Source organism: Lepidochelys kempii, chromosome 8 (genome assembly GCF_965140285.1).
Source record: "Lepidochelys kempii isolate rLepKem1 chromosome 8, rLepKem1.hap1, whole genome shotgun sequence".
NCBI classification, from domain to species: Eukaryota; Metazoa; Chordata; order Testudines; family Cheloniidae; genus Lepidochelys; species Lepidochelys kempii.
In genome coordinates, this window is record NC_136387.1 from 91324705 (window position 1) to 91340669 (window position 15965).

At 38.3% G+C, this 15965-nt stretch overlaps 1 protein-coding gene across 10 annotated transcripts in view; it reads right to left on the bottom strand.

The window, feature by feature from the left end:
* Positions 1-15965, bottom strand: part of PATJ (PATJ crumbs cell polarity complex component) — a 219600-nt gene that overhangs the window by 40395 nt on the left and 163240 nt on the right. For all 10 annotated transcript variants that reach the window (XM_073357497.1, XM_073357502.2, XM_073357507.2 and 7 more), the window contains 4 exons: positions 13717-13809; positions 9228-9302; positions 8607-8724; positions 7027-7163 (listed from right to left, as the gene is read on the bottom strand). In XM_073357497.1, coding sequence (XP_073213598.1) covers positions 7027-7163; positions 8607-8724; positions 9228-9302; positions 13717-13809 — 423 coding nt within the window. The remainder of the gene's footprint in view (positions 1-7026; positions 7164-8606; positions 8725-9227; positions 9303-13716; positions 13810-15965) is intronic.

The following is a 15965-nucleotide window of genomic DNA, read 5'->3' on the forward strand; positions in this document are numbered from 1 at the left end:
TGAAGGATACAGTTTACTAAGGCTATCAAGTATATGATCTGCAACACTTGTTTATTTTGACTCCTCTTTGTGATGACTTGTATGTAAGTTTTCTTGTTGTGGGTCAACATTCATTAGGAGCAAGGATGAACCCACCAATCTCATTTTTACATTATCCATTCAAGAAACCAATCCTATTCCCCAAGTCAAAGGCGTTAATGCAGCTTTTATCAAATTGCCTCGTATTTTATAAATTTGATGATAAGACTAACAACTCACAATTAATTCACTTATATGGGATACCTGTCCAATCTGCAATCTACACTGGCCCATCTGAACCATTTTACACAACTACACAATTAAGTTAGCCCACACCGAGGCAAAACTATCCAGAATGCTGAAGAATTTTCTAACTGCTTGAAACATCAAAGGCACTATCAACTTACAGTTTTCTATCTCCATTAGCATGTTCCTACAGAACCATATTTTAAAGTTAAAGTTTAGAGAAATTACATTAAGTTTAAACAAGGTTCTAACAATATTAAATGAGACTAGTATCTTATTTAAACACAGCTTTCAAAGTTTCTACCTACTGGCACAAAGATTAAAGCATCTACCGTATAATTCTATTTAATGATTACTGACAACCTTGACTACCTGTTGATTAGCAGTATACTTCATAGACTGAAAACTAAAAAGAATGAGATGAACTTATGTCTTCCTTCCCTGAGTGCACATCATTCGGCAAAGAGATGGAAACAAAGGGCCCGATAATTCTCGCATTTAAGTTAACAGTAAACATTCCCATTAACTTTAATGGTGCCCCCCAAAAGCACATAGTATTTAAGAAGTTTATGTAAATCCCAGAAGTATGATCACAGATACTTAATTCACACAGACTTAAAAAAAACAAACCACCTCATTGATGCATTAAGAATTCACAAAGGCCAAGAGGATGATGCCTTTATGACTACTTTTTGTTCCCAATTGCATTAGTTAATCTAAGGACTCGGAACAGGTCAACTCATGAGACTGATCAACATTTTTAGAAGTACTCTTTTCCACATATGATACAGTATCACAGTAGCATGCTTGTATATGTATATATTTGATATCCAGGTATAGCTATAACAACATCAGACAGAGCCAAGAGGCAAATATTTTACTGCCTACAAATCTCTAGTGTCATTAACCAGACCCAAACTTTCATTAGTAATAATAATTAGCACTTATAACTTTTTACTTTTAAATCACATCAAAAGCATTAATTCATGAAACAACCCAAGAGGTAGATATTATCCCCATCTTGGAGACAGGGAAAACTAGGTGTGAAAAGGGAGTAAGTGATTTCCTGAAAATCCACAGAACTTTCCAAGCCATAATTAGAAGTAACTTCTGGCTTCCAGTGTTCAAACTGCACCTATCAGTTAAGTATGACATTTTAGTTACACCCATCAGATGGCTATAAAAGCATGGTTCAGAAATTAAAATTAAATATTTTACCCTCAAAACCACATCGGCTTCTTCTCTTGGATAATTAAAAAAAAATTAAAACGTAAGATTTCTATAGCCATTTTTGTTTATAGTTTCATTCATTGTGTAATGGTACAAAGTGTTAATAGTCTAATATTTAGGAGCAATATATTACTACTATCCTCAGGGGAACAATAGTATTCTCTTCATCAGTAGAGTAACTCAACAAATGTATTCCATTAAAAATAAATTTTAGCACTAGCTCTTATTAGGGATTGTACAGAAAACCTCCAAAACTTCAACTGAGTGTAACCGATGTAGTCATTTGCAAACAGCCTGAAAAAATGGCTTTAAGAGGTGTGAACTTGCTTTCAAAGTGGTGTTGACCCTGAAACTTAATGATGCCAACTTAAAAGTCAACAGTGTTAACTATTTCACTGCTGAACATTTTAGCAGAAACATTTCTCACCACCGTAAACCAACCTAAGGCTTCTCAGGGTGCTAAAAGCCCTAAACGGTCCCCTACCTGGTACCAATCCCTGCAGCTTGACTTCTTTCCAACAAATTCTACAGTGAAGATACTGTATGCATTTTCAAGAGTGCTCCTCGGTAAATTGAGAATTAAAAATGTTGGGGCACCATAAAATTAAACTTAATACCAAATTTGATTAACAGAGTACCCTTTTGGTTGTGTTTTTCATTTTCATATTTAAATCCATAAAAATGCTCCATTTTTAAAACTTTATCTGAAGCTGTCACAGAACTTCCAGCCTCACACACCACAGAATCCAGGCCCTTTAACACAGAATTTAGGTTAATGTTGCTGTGGTGTATGGGGCCTTGAGTAGGTGCTATGTAATGCCAGGGGGGTTCCTAAGGTTCTTTTGTTGTTCTTTACTCCCACACCCTAAGTTAAAGGAGACTGTTTATATGACTTACTGGGAAGGAAAGGAGAAGCCTTACCACACTACTCTTACAGAATTCATTGCTGGCCAAATTCACACAGAGGCTTGCTGAATTTAACTGCTATAAAGGAAAGACCATGTGTTGAAGAGTTGCAATGTAAGATAAGTGGGAAAACCAGCCCTCAGAATGAAAAGAAATAACTACTCCTCCTTAAATGCCAGGAGAGCACCAAGAAGAGAAGACAGTCCCAGCAAAAATGCTGACAGACATTTCAATTTTTCCAAGGACAGTCCTGACTTCTCCAGATCTGTCCTCCCAATAATTACATTAGTTCTGCCTGGTGCACTCCTGCTTCCCCTTTGAGTGCAGCCAGAATACTCAATTACAATGCATTGACAAGTTTTTTTAAACAGAATATTAAGGTCTTCTTTTCAGTCGACTATATCTTAGTTAAGAAACTGCATTCTAATTTCCTGTGCAAATTAACCTCCCTGCAACATTCTGCCATATTTTTAATGCCTCTAGTTTGTGACTTTTGATGATATTCAAGGTTATAACTTAAAAGTCATAGAATGTGTTTCATTTTTAAGAGGTGCTTATTTTTGCAGGGCTGCCAGATTTACTGGCAGTATATCATAAACTTAAAGGAGCTTCAAAATAATTTTTAACTGGACATTTCTACTCCATGACTGTTCACTGTTGTGGTTCACTAGGGTTAACAGTAAAAAAAACAGAGCAGCAAATGAGTAATTAAACAAATAATTTTGGCTGCAAATGTATTTAAAAACATATTGGGCTAGGTCTTCGCGTTCTTACGCTACCTTTCTTTCTAGGTTAATTTAACAGCCCTAGCAAAAATACACTTCGTGGATCAGCTGTGATATTGGCACATCACAGTAATATTGTGAGCCAAGGTATATCACTCAAAAACCTATTCGTCACAACTCAATGACTACATAATTCCCCCCTCAAACGTTTCCACAAAGTTATCCACACACAAAACACATGGAGGATCAACTGTAACTCTGAAGGAAAGGAAAGCAGAAATATGTGTTACCATCTCATTTTCTGAGAGGGTGGTGCAGAGGGGAATTTTTCAGCCACTTCGATGTGAAAGGAAGTGCCATTTGCACAAGCCTGCTCTTGCTCTACCATTGCTTGCCTATCCCCATATAGAGTACATCTCTGGGACACCTACAATAGGTATCTCATTCCTACCTTCTACCTGTAGCATTTATACTCTAGGGATGAAAGACATCAACTCCCTATCTCTTTCAGACATGAGAGTGTACAGAGTAAATGGAGGCCTACAGGATAGTGCTCCTGTTCCCTTGCTCCCTGACCTCAAGAACTCCCATTGGCTGCATTTAAAAAATATATATTTTTAAAGTATCAAATACAACCATGTTGTGCAAGCCAGCTTCAAATTAACTGCCCTACACTATGGAAAACTATGGGCCATGGGCACAATTTCCTGTCACATAAATAGGACTGAAGTGGCTGCAGATATCTATGGCTCTGAGTATCAAATAACTCTCAAGTAGTGAAGCTACCAGTCAGTTATTTTGGCTTTACAAATATACAATTTACCCACCTATCCCACAGAATTGAAAGCAAAGGACGAAAAGAAGCATGGGACATACTAATTAGCTACCAGTAGTTCCACTCCTTTGTTCTCACCTTATATCCCACAGAGCCAGAGGGAGGAGGAGAAATTTTCCTAACAAACACAGATGGTATTTCCCTCCACCAGCTCCTGGTTTTGTTTTATTATTCTCTCAGTTTTCACCATCACACTACTAAACAATTATTATCTCTTTGCCCTAGTGACAAACATGGCATCAAAATACTGAGGCCCAGGTCACCTGATGGTGTAAATCAGCTCTATTAACTGAGCTAAGTAAAATAAACCTGCTGAAGATCTGGCCCCTTTAGGGCTACAATTTGTCTGTAGTTATGCATATGCATGTCCCACTGAAGCGAAGAGAGATTGTGTGCATGTAACTGAAGAAAGAATCTCGTAGGTCTCCACAGTAAATTAGCAGACCAGACTATGGTCTAATAAGAGCAACTTGTTTACTATGAAGTATTACGGCATGCTTTTGAATGCTCAAAATGAACAAGATGAAGACCAGCTAAGATTCATTTTGGCAGGTCCTGTAACTTAAAAAAGAAAGTCAGACATGTGTGAAAATTTACTTCATACAGATGAATTTCCCTATTGCTGGAAGCAAGTTGATAACTTTATAAATTGTTTTCTTTACAAATTTCTAGGTTGACACTTTAATAAATAATCTAACAAAACACAGAACCCAGTCTATAATAGCTACTGAAGTTACAGCACAGTGTTGTTTGTTTTTCTCCTGTTTGCCCCTCGGCAGAAACTTTATGTATTTCATTAGTATGAAATTTTCAGGAAAGATTTACAATGGATTATTTATGACAGGATGTCACTTGGAATTTGAAAACATTTAAATGAAGAAGCAGAGAGATGGCTCAATATAAAACCCCATATATGAATCCCCTGAGTTTTAGGGATCTTGATAAAATGGAACTTGGACATAAACTATCCCACACTTTTACAAAACCAAAACTGAACCAATGATGTTTGAAAAATTTGAACCAGCTCAACCCAGTTTTGCCGAACTCCACCTGAAGGAGAATCATTTATTGGAACCCTACACATTTTGGAGCTTCAGATAAATGGGACCAAAATTCTGAACTACTTCAGATCTGGGTTCTAATATTATAAAACCAAGACATGGCCTACACTTTATAAAACAAAATCACCCAGTTGTGCCGATCCATCTCTCTCCCTCTCATTTATATTTTGCTTAAGATGCGATTTCCTCTGAAATGTTTCAAGTTGTACCTGCTGAGAGTAACAACAGACCTCACTGCTTAATGACGTATTACTATGTATTTTCTTGAATAATCGTATGTAAAGAGATTACAAAGCAACTCTATCAGCTTAACACACTTTATGGCAAAATTCAAGATGACTCAATGCTCAGGCAGACTGCAACAGAGAACTCTAGACTCAATTTGCTGACACTAAGAATTTCATGTTGACAGTCTGTTAAATTATAGTCTTGTATCTCTCCGAGAAAGAGTGAAGAACTAAAATAGCAAATCACCTAGCACAAAGAAGGAAAAGGTTTAGGCTAGCCAGGGGTGCACGTAAGTTAGGGGACTTACCGGTATTCCGAAGTCCTGAGCAGGGGCATGGCCTCAACCGGAAGAGGCGTGGCCTTAAATCCCCAGGCCCTTTAAATCTTGATTTAAAGGGCCCGGGGCTCCATCTGCAGTAGTGGCGGCTGGGAGCCCGGGGCCCTTTAAAACATCCTCGAGCTACCAGCTGCAGAGGTGGCTGAAAGCCCCAGGGCTCGCTGGCGATTTAAAAGGGCCCAGGGCTCCAGCTGCCGCTACCACAGTGGAGCCCCGGGCCCTTTAAATTACTGATGGGCCCTGGGGGCTCCTGGCTGCCAGCGCTGTCCCGGGGCTCTGGGCTCTGGCAGAGCTTTAAAAGTGCCTGGGGCTCCACTGTGGTAGCGGCTGCCAGAGCCCTGAGCCCTTTAAATCCCCTCCGGAGCCCTGCTGCCTGAGCCCTGGGGTAGCGACGGCTGGGCTCTGTCGGGAATTTAAAGGGTCCCAGGGCTCCAGCCGCTGCTACTGCTCCGGCCCTCTAAAATCCCTCCAAATCCCCGCTGCCGCTACCCCAGGGCTTGGGCAGCGGGGCTCAAGCGGGGATTTAAAGGGCCAGGGTGGTAGCAGTGGCTTGAGCTCCGGGGCCCTTTAAATCCCCGCCACCGCCCTGCCGCCACTACCCCAGGGCTTTAAATTGCCATCTGGGAAAGCCGGTCCCGGTACAGCGCACCAGCTCTTGCCGGTACGCCATACCAGAGCATACCAGCTTACTTTCACCTCTGAGGCTAGCTAACCTTTTGAACTTGCATATTGATGATATACTTTAATGGTGCTGAATACAATACAAATTGGGATGGTACTGACAAAAAAAAAATCGAACTTTTTAAGCAGCATGGCTAGAGGGGTAGACTAAACAAAGGAACACACACAAAAGTAATAAAGTTATCTTTGCCAATCTGTGTCCAGCCTTGGGTGGTGCTGACAGGGACTTAGTAGGTGTCCTGCTTAAACAGAGCACAAAATAAGCATTTATGTTTCTAAAGTATGTAGGTATTAGCACAAAGCGAAGCCATGACATTCATTTTGTGGTCCAGTCATGGACGTTTCAGATTAAATAATTTACAATTTCATTACTTTTTTAAAATGAGAGGGAGAAGGCTTATGTGTAAAATAAATAGAGCTCATTCTAGGAATAATAAAAGTGAGCAATGGGAACTCATCAAAACCTTTAATTTATATGGCTTAAATTGTAGAAAATGGGGTACATAGATAATTATGATGGTAATGGAAGATAGTGAAAATATATAGAACTGTCAATTTAAAAGGAAATAATGCATATTTAATCTTACATATCAGGCAAAACTACCAAATTTATTATGAAAGCAGCTGTATGCCATTCACAACACTGAATAATTTAGCAGAGGATTACTGGATATATGGTATTGCTTATTTCTAAATTTTCTTTTCCTTATTTTTTCTGCTTCTTAATTAAGGTAATGAATAATAGCTCAATAAACTCACAAGTGGAGTATCTTTCCCTCCAACAATGCTGAGACCAAGGCCTGATCGCCCCTTGGATATTTCTATAGTCATCTCTTGCCCAGGAACAATTGGGCATGTGGCTGGATCCACTGGCAACAGAGGTTGCAATACATTGCCTAAAAACATTAAAAGAAAAAGAAATTAGTCAGCAATATTAAATGTACATATAATTGATCTAATAAGGATGCACATTAGTAATTTAAGAGCAAAAACTTTCTAAACATCCCTACACAGTCATGTTGGAGGAATACTGTAAAGACAACATCTGAGCTTAGAACTAACTATTAGAATCTGAGTTTAGAACTATTAGAATCTGGTGTGAAATTGACTTCAGAATTGAGATGTGACTTGTGTGATTTTGATCAGTATGACAAAACATGTTGCATTTGGATGTGACAACGCAGTGTCACGACAATGAAACACAGGGAATTTTTCAAGCTTAAATTCAGGATTTTTTTTTTAATCAACTTGTCACTTAGAACTAGACATGGTTCATATGCACTGTTGAAACACTTTTGTTCTGCAGCTGCAAAAGGCAACTATCCAAAACAACAGTGGCCCAAGATATTTGTGACACAAGAGCACTTCTGATATTACTGATGACCATCCTTTTGGCAAACAAAAACTAAACGATCTATGATCAAGTTCTTGTAGTTATTAATTATTATTATTACTACAATGAAGAAAAAACCCTACTGTTTACCAATGGAACAGGAAATCAATATGGAAAGAAAAATTCCTTCAAACTTTTAAAAGAGTATTAAATAATGGTGAAAATGTTTCAAACCTTTTTATATTAAAAAAAATTGTTAAATTGTTGTAAGCAAGACATGAAAAGTAATTCTTCCGCTCTACTCTGTGCTGATTAGGCCTCAACTGGAGTATTGTGTTCAGTTCTGGGTGCCACATTTCAGGAAGGATGTGGACAAATTGGAGAGAGTCCAGAGAAGAGCAACAAAAATTATTAAAGGTCTAGAAAACATGACCTATGAAGAAAGACTGAAAAAATTGGTTTGTTTAGTCTGGAAAAGAGAAGACTGAGGGAGGACATGATAACAGTTTTCAAGTACATAAAAGGTTGTTACAAGGAGGAGGGAGAAAAATTGTTCTTAACCTCTGAAGATAGGACAAGAAGCAATGGTCTTAAATTGTAGCAAGGGACGTTTAGGTTGGACATTAGGAAAAACTTCCTGTCAGGGTGGTTAAGCACTGGAATAAATTGCCTAGGGAGGTTGTGGAATCTCCATCATTGGAGATTTTTAAGGGCAGGTTAGACAAACACTTATCAGGAATAGTCTAGATAATACTTAGTCCTGCCATGAGTGCAGGGGACTGGACTAGATGACCTTTTGAGGTCCCTTCCAGTCCTATGATTCTATGATTGACCCTTTGGAACATCAAAATAAAAAGAATAAAGCAAAACATGCCTAAGGAGGACTAAAACAATCCCAGTTATAGCAGGATATTATAGCTCATTTTGACAGTACTTGCTATGATATTACTGGGTAACTTTGCCATTAATGTAAGCTATCTTGCAGAAAGAAATAATTGGTTCTCACTGTGGCTGGTGAACTCTGTCTCTGGAGAAAGATAAGAAGGTGTTGGTGCCAAAGATATCTCATGTAAACTGATGGGTACTTTGGTTGAAGACTTTGATTGTTTTAACTGATTGAGGACCTGAAAGGAGAAATCAAAATAGTTCAGTTGTTAAAATAAAAAAATACAAAGGTAGCATGTGCTGTTCTGAAATCAGCTGTAGCTATCGATTAAAGCAAAGTATGAAAATCTTTACATTAATTGGATTAGCAATAGAACAATTCAGTTTAAGAATATTTAATATTTTTAAAAGAGCCAAATTGGGTAGGTTTGATACTGTAAATCCAGAAATGCCTGCAAAGAAAGTCTGATGGAATTTCATTTGGTATAAGAGACTTATCTGTGTGAGACAACATTCTGAATTTTTAAAAACAAGAAACTGTATTCTTAACACAGTCTTGCATGACTATTTCTACATATTTAAAGAGAAGGATGTTTTTAAACCATTCAGTGTTCAAATAGGAATTAATTCAATCTCTTCTTGGTTATAGAAGAACCCTAGTTATGTAAATTGTAATACAACAAAAATGTCTTCAATTGAACTCCCCTCCCTCAACCTCACCCTCAAATACAAACACACATACATTTTCTGGAAGTTGCTCCACCAAATCCTGCTGATCTACCATCAACGTCTGTTTGTCAGCTTTGTTTCTGACATCCTAAACAGGGAAAAGGGTAACTTTATTAAAAAAAAGAAGTCACATCAGCTTCTTAATTAAATTTCTTCAAAACCAGAGATATCAAGGCTCTAATTCTGTAATGTGATACTATTTACACATGACACACAATTACACTATGGAACTTCTTTGCTAGTTCATGATGCTGAAGCCAAGAATTTAGGAGGACTGAAAGAAGAACTGGACATTTACATGTAAAACAAGATTATCCAGGGCTATAAGTACTTAATTTAGATGCAATACAGAGGTTGGGGGGGGGGGGGGGGGAAGAAAAGGGGATGAGCTTATGCCACATCTGTCTATTGTGGAGTCTCTTGCACCTTCCTCTAAAGCTTCTGGTACTAGTCTCTGTGGGAGACAGGTTACTGGATTAGACGGACCGTGTGTCTGGCAATTCACATGTTCCTATGTACCTCAGAAATTAGAGTTGGGTATTTGTCTAACTTTAAGCATAATGAGTAGTTTCATGGGATCTTGTGGTGATGAGACTCTATGGGCAATAGGGGAAATATTATGTTCTCAGCAATAAGACATCTTTTTCTTTTGGCCTTGACAGTCACCAATAGACTGGCAGCAGGAATCTCTGCTTAACTTGTCATCTAAAGAATGAGCCATTGAGCACAGACCTGCAATGTTAGCAAAGAGCAAAAAGTTCAAGATCCATACTGCTACTTGAACACATAATTTTCTGGCTCGGAGAAAAGCAACAACAGTTAAGGCACTTATAAAAATGAGTATTTATATAGCCAATATTATTGAAATCTCCAACACCCTTTATCAACTCCACATTCTAGAGTTATTTGCCATGATTCACCAAGCAATTTTCAAAATTTGGATTGTGATAAAGATCTTACACAGCTTACTGTCCAATCGGTCGCCACTATTTTTACAGCCTATTCTGTCCCTTGCTCTAGAGTCAGCATCATCTGAAACCACCAGGATGTTCCTGGTTAACCTAATAGCACTATATCCATCCTCCAAATCCATCTCCCTGTTCCTAATCTTTCACCTTCTCTTCAGTCTGACAACTCCATAGATAGATAGATGATACTGACTCTGGAGTGACTGGATTTACATTGGGGTGAGTTTAGACCATTGAGTGTGAGGTCATTACTGATATATATATATATATATATTTATTATAATGACCTCACACTCAATGGTCTAAATTCATCCCAACATAAATCCAGTCACTTCATTGGATGTACACCAAACATATTCTGGATCAAGACTACATTGCCTAGTGGATAGAGCACTAGACTGGAACTCTGGAGACTTGGGTTCTAATCCTGGCTCTGGAAAGTCAATTCACCACTCTGTGCCTCAGTTTCCCCATCTGTAAAATGGCAATAATGATTCTGAGCTCCATTGTACAGTGCTTTGAGATCTGTGATAGAAAGTGGTATGTAAGAGCTAGGTATTATTATCATAAAAACAATCTTATCTTTCCCCTTAAATTCTTCTCTTCTTGCTCTCTGTCATTGTTGACACACTAACATCCTTCCTAGCACCTAAATTGTAATCTGAGTATCATATTGATGCCTTCTTTCCCCATATCTTTCCATTGTTTTCTTTGGACTCTTTCCCTCATTCATCCATTCCTGTGCACCCCTACTGCAAATGACTTAGTTCATGCTTTCATAACTTCCTGTCTTAATTACTACAACCTCGTCCTCTCTGGTTTCCCCAATTGCCAACTTTTCTGCTCCATTACATCCAAAATGCAGCTGCCAACATAATCTTCCTTTCCAATTGCTCCAGCTACATCTTCCCCCTGGCTCCTTTTTGGATCTCTACAATAGTTTCCACTCTGCTACATTAATCTCATACTTCACCTCCTCATTTTCAAAGAATTCCAAAATGCCACCCCCAACTACATCTCTCGCCCTCATCTCCTGCACCGTAATCCACTCCCTAATATATGCCCAAGCTTTTCTCCTAACTGTTCATCTCTTTCACCCACTTCAGACTTTGTGTATTTTTTTCATATTAATCTGTATCTCAGTTTCCCAGCTGCAGTATACCAAATACGGCATGCAAAGTAACAAAAATTTGCTTTTACAGTCAGAATTCATGCATTAAAACTCCAGTTCATTTGTATTCCAGGGTGGTTTGGACAATTCAAATGCACATATTCAACCCATGAGTGCTTTGTCAATCAGGAATACAAACAAACCAATATTAGCTCGGTGGCTGATTTCAATGCTCGAATACTATATCAACTTCTGGTTCTTTGGAAAAAACTCAGTGGACTTCCAAGTATTTGTTGGTAATTTTCAAATATTTTCAAAAAACAAATAGGTTTGCAAGAACCAATGACTTTGTGAAGCAAAACAAAAACTCCTCCCCCAAAACAAACAAAAAAGCTCCATTTCCTTCAGTGAAAATACCTTACATAGATTATGCATAAATAGCATGTCTCAACTAATGCACTAGCTGAAGAACTATACTAAACTGTTGTGTGGGGTAGATGGTTGGGGGGTGGACAAAATAATTGTCCCAACAAATTTTATGTTTCTGTGGGTTAGTCACTCCTCAGCATACCTAGGATTTCTCGATTTTAACCTCTAACAGAGCCTTAGAAAGAAGATTAAGGCACAACCCCAGAAATTCTAGGTTTCTGATAACGTACAATCCTAACACATTAAACCACCAACATGTATCAATGCAGAGTTTGATATTTATTACAGCACACACTCTGACAGTGCCACATTAAACCAGAAGTTATGGATTTGATGCAGAAATTCTATAGCCTATGTTATGCAGGGGGACAGACTACATTATGATAATGGTCCTTTTGATTTTAAAAATCTATGAAGGTAGGATATACATGAGTGTGATTTATAGCCACAAGCTTTTTTCTGGGGCATGGAAGATATTGTCGACAAAAGTAGATGTGAATCCCTTGTTGCTGAGTATAGCTCAAGAGAGGGACCAGGGAGCTGCATACAACTGCTGTACCTCAATATAGAACAAATTGTATTTACATCTCAATCATATGAACAGGTGTAGGAAATCATATATACCTGCTTTTCCTCTCACTTAGATAAATCAGGAGTTACTCACTAAAACTCAATTGCACTACAACCGCGTGAAAACATAATGAGGCCCTGTGATGCTGGCAGACCAGGCACCAGCTCATGCCAAAGTCCCCATGTCTCTGCTGAACTCTGATATCTTTGTAGCTGAAATCTGGCTCACTTGTGGGTTAATGTTGATAGGATAGGTATTAGAATTGTAAGAAAGTGTTTGGATTCTATTGAATGCTTGTGAGTTGCTGCATGCATTAATCTTATTTGTAATATCTGTGTTCCATATTGTAATGTAATTTTTGAAGGGATGTATTACGAGCCTCTATGACTGCATGAATCACCATACAGGAGAGGGCCATTAATTAGTGTGAAGAGAGAAGCTCCTTGTAAACCCATCCAGAAAGAGGAATCCCATTGATACCAGACTGGCTGTGGTTGGATCTTGGATCACGAAAGCTTATGCTCAAATAAATTGGTTAGTCTCTAAGGTGCCACAAGTACTCCTTTTCTTTTTGCGAATACAGACTAACACGGCTGCTACTCTGATCCTACATCTGGACTGAGGAATGGTCAACAAGAGTACTAAAGGCTCTTAGAGTTGTTCTGCAATCCTTCCCCCACTCACATGACTCATTTTCATCAACTGAATTTGCAACTGAGAGCATATGGCAGAAGAGGGATAAAAACACCAAACAAAAGGAACTAAGGATCTCTATGTTGGAGGGATTTTTGAGAAGCAAGGAGTTTCTTAGGCATAAGGAAGAGATCCCCATCTGCTTTTTCTGGGTTAACCCTAATGGACAAATTGAGCTTGCTGGTTATAGAAGCCTCTATTTCCACTTAAAACTTAACTGATTCATGTGTCTATATTCACTTGCTTTAACCTTGTAAATAACTCTAGCTTCTTTTTCCTATTTAATACACCTTCATATAATTTATTATAGGAATGGCTACAAGCGTTGTCTTCCATGTGAGATCCAAGGTATTGGGAAAGTGACTGGTACTTTGAGACTAGGAGTAACATGAATATTGCTGTGATCCTTGGGTTTAAGGGCCATCTATCACAGTGATACCTCACCTTGGTGACAAGACAGACCGGAGTATACAATGGGACCGTCTGTGATTTTGTTTAAGGCTGTTAATACGGCTGAAGAGTTTGCACTTAATGCAGCTGGTTGGTAAAATTTAAGTTTAGGAGTCATGACCAGTCTGGGGTTTGTGCCCTGGTGTTTTAACAGTCTGCCCTGTCTCCCACGCTCTTGCACCACAGTTGGGAGTGTCACAAACCCATAATGTTAGCACTTTTCAAGCTTCGAATTTTGTGGATGACTAAAACACGTTTCTTTAAAGATAGCGTCACTTACCGTTTTGATACATTCATCATCAGTCAAGCTTTTCATGACAACTTCTGAGCTGCAATCTTCTTCACTGCTTGCATGTTCAGTGCCACTGTGATCCTGGTAGAGAGATTGTTTTAAAAAACAAAACATTACCCCTAAATAGCTCATGATAAAATTAGACAGCATTTATGTGATGTGATGCTTGTTTGAAATAAGGAAGAAGATCCACAATGAACCACCACTGATTAAAATCAGTGTTACAAATTTCAGAAGGCAGGTGCTGGTCTTTATTGGTCTAGGATGAATTTATATTAGGATCACCTCTTCTTACACATCACGAATACTGTAATTAGCATTCAGGGGACAACAACTCCGACATTACTGAGGATGAAGCTCATGAACCAGGAGGAAAAGGTGTTTTACTGAATGGTGCTCAGCTATAGAATTCCCTTCTGCAATAGGCGAAGATGAGCACGTTTTACTTCCTGTAGAGCACATGCAACACCCCCCCTTTGCACAGGAGAGGCAGTGATATAACAGATTAGGAGTTTTCTTCCTTTTTTAGAGGTCTCCCACCAAAAAGAGGCCATGGAACATAAAATGTTACCATAGTTGAAGCAGAGAAAATGGTCTTACCAGAATAATGCTGAAACTTAATTTTTGTATTTGGTGCATAGATATTATGGTGACTTGTGCTTTCCACATACACAGAGAGCATAATCATGACTGGGAAATGATGCAGAACATGTGTAAGAAAGGACTATTATGTTTAAAAAAAAAAACATTCCAAATCAAGAGTATAGGCTACAATTTCTACTTCTATTGTCTTTCCCTAGCAAACATGCGATATGTTTTTACCTGAGAATTGTATTCCTTTTACCCAGCTCCTGAAGATGAAGAGAGGTTTTTAGGGCTGTTTTCTCTCTCTTTTTTTTTTTTTTTAACGTTCAAATGAATTCAAGTCATTGCTCTATATCCCAAGCATACACTTCCTTATAAAGCAAAATTGACTGTATATTACCAATCCAATTTCCTGCAAAGATCTTCACTAGCAGACTTCTTTACCAGGCTATTCTGAATTCTTGTTAGGCATTGAACAGGTAAAACGGGATTTATGCAAATGGCCATCTTGCGATCTGAAGAGGTAATCTACTTCTCTTCATTCTTTAGGAGGCTCACTCCATTCGGTATTCACAAATAATGCCTCATCCCAGTGACAAAACATTATGTAAGAGGTGGCTTTATGATAATATTAAGGTTCTTGCAAACAAAGCTTCTATTAGACTTATACACTATATTTTGGTTTAACTAGCTCATTTGGTACCAGTACTATGTCTATTGTGGTCCTGTGCTATAGTTTCACAGAAATAAACATGTCCCCATGTTACAGGAGTGTTTACTAGTCAGCCATTTTTCTCATTAAACTACTTCAATCAAAATGAAGAGATCAACATTAATTCTGTTTAGCAATAGTATTTTGTAGTTATGTAGGCATCATGACATACTGCTAAATTACTACCTCACCCACCTTGTCTCTCCAGGCCTGTTTTATAAGAAAAAACAATTCTACAAGCCACACGTATTGTTAAACATCTACTTAGTGTCTCCTCTGAAAGTGCATAATATAGTCTACATTTCAAGATATGAACAATTAATTTACAGCATAAAGCCCTACATAATTATGACAACCATCTGAAGTATTTTTAAAGTGGTGTAAAAGGTCTGATGGATAGCCCTAGAAATGAAAATCCTGCATTTAGCCACAAAATAGGTAAAAAACGTCCCTTCACTGCATGTAACTTTACCCATCTCCTGGGTCTACCATTAAGGGTCAAATAGCAAAAGGGACAGAATTCTTTGGTTCCTGCAGAGTAGTAGATTTTGGTGATATGGACACTTGACCATGACAACCTGGAATGAGACTACCAAACCGAGCTACATGGGATATGGTACAACTATCACATGAAAACAACAACTTCTAGTCTGATGACTTAAATTAGATTGTAAATGGAGAACTAGAGGTAGAAGGCTCTATACCTATCACCAGTTCCTGAGCTATTCAACCATTCAAGCAAAATGACAAACCTTTCCCTCTCTCCCCTAAATGTACATTTGCAAAAAGCTGCTTCAAAATTTATATTGCCTTTCAGTGAAGATTTTTAAACATCAGGTCCATAGGAATGAACCCTTCAAGGGCAGGATAACAGGTAATACCATGAGGGTGCAAGAACACAGCAGCTGAAATTACTACTTGTCTTACCTTTACTATTTAC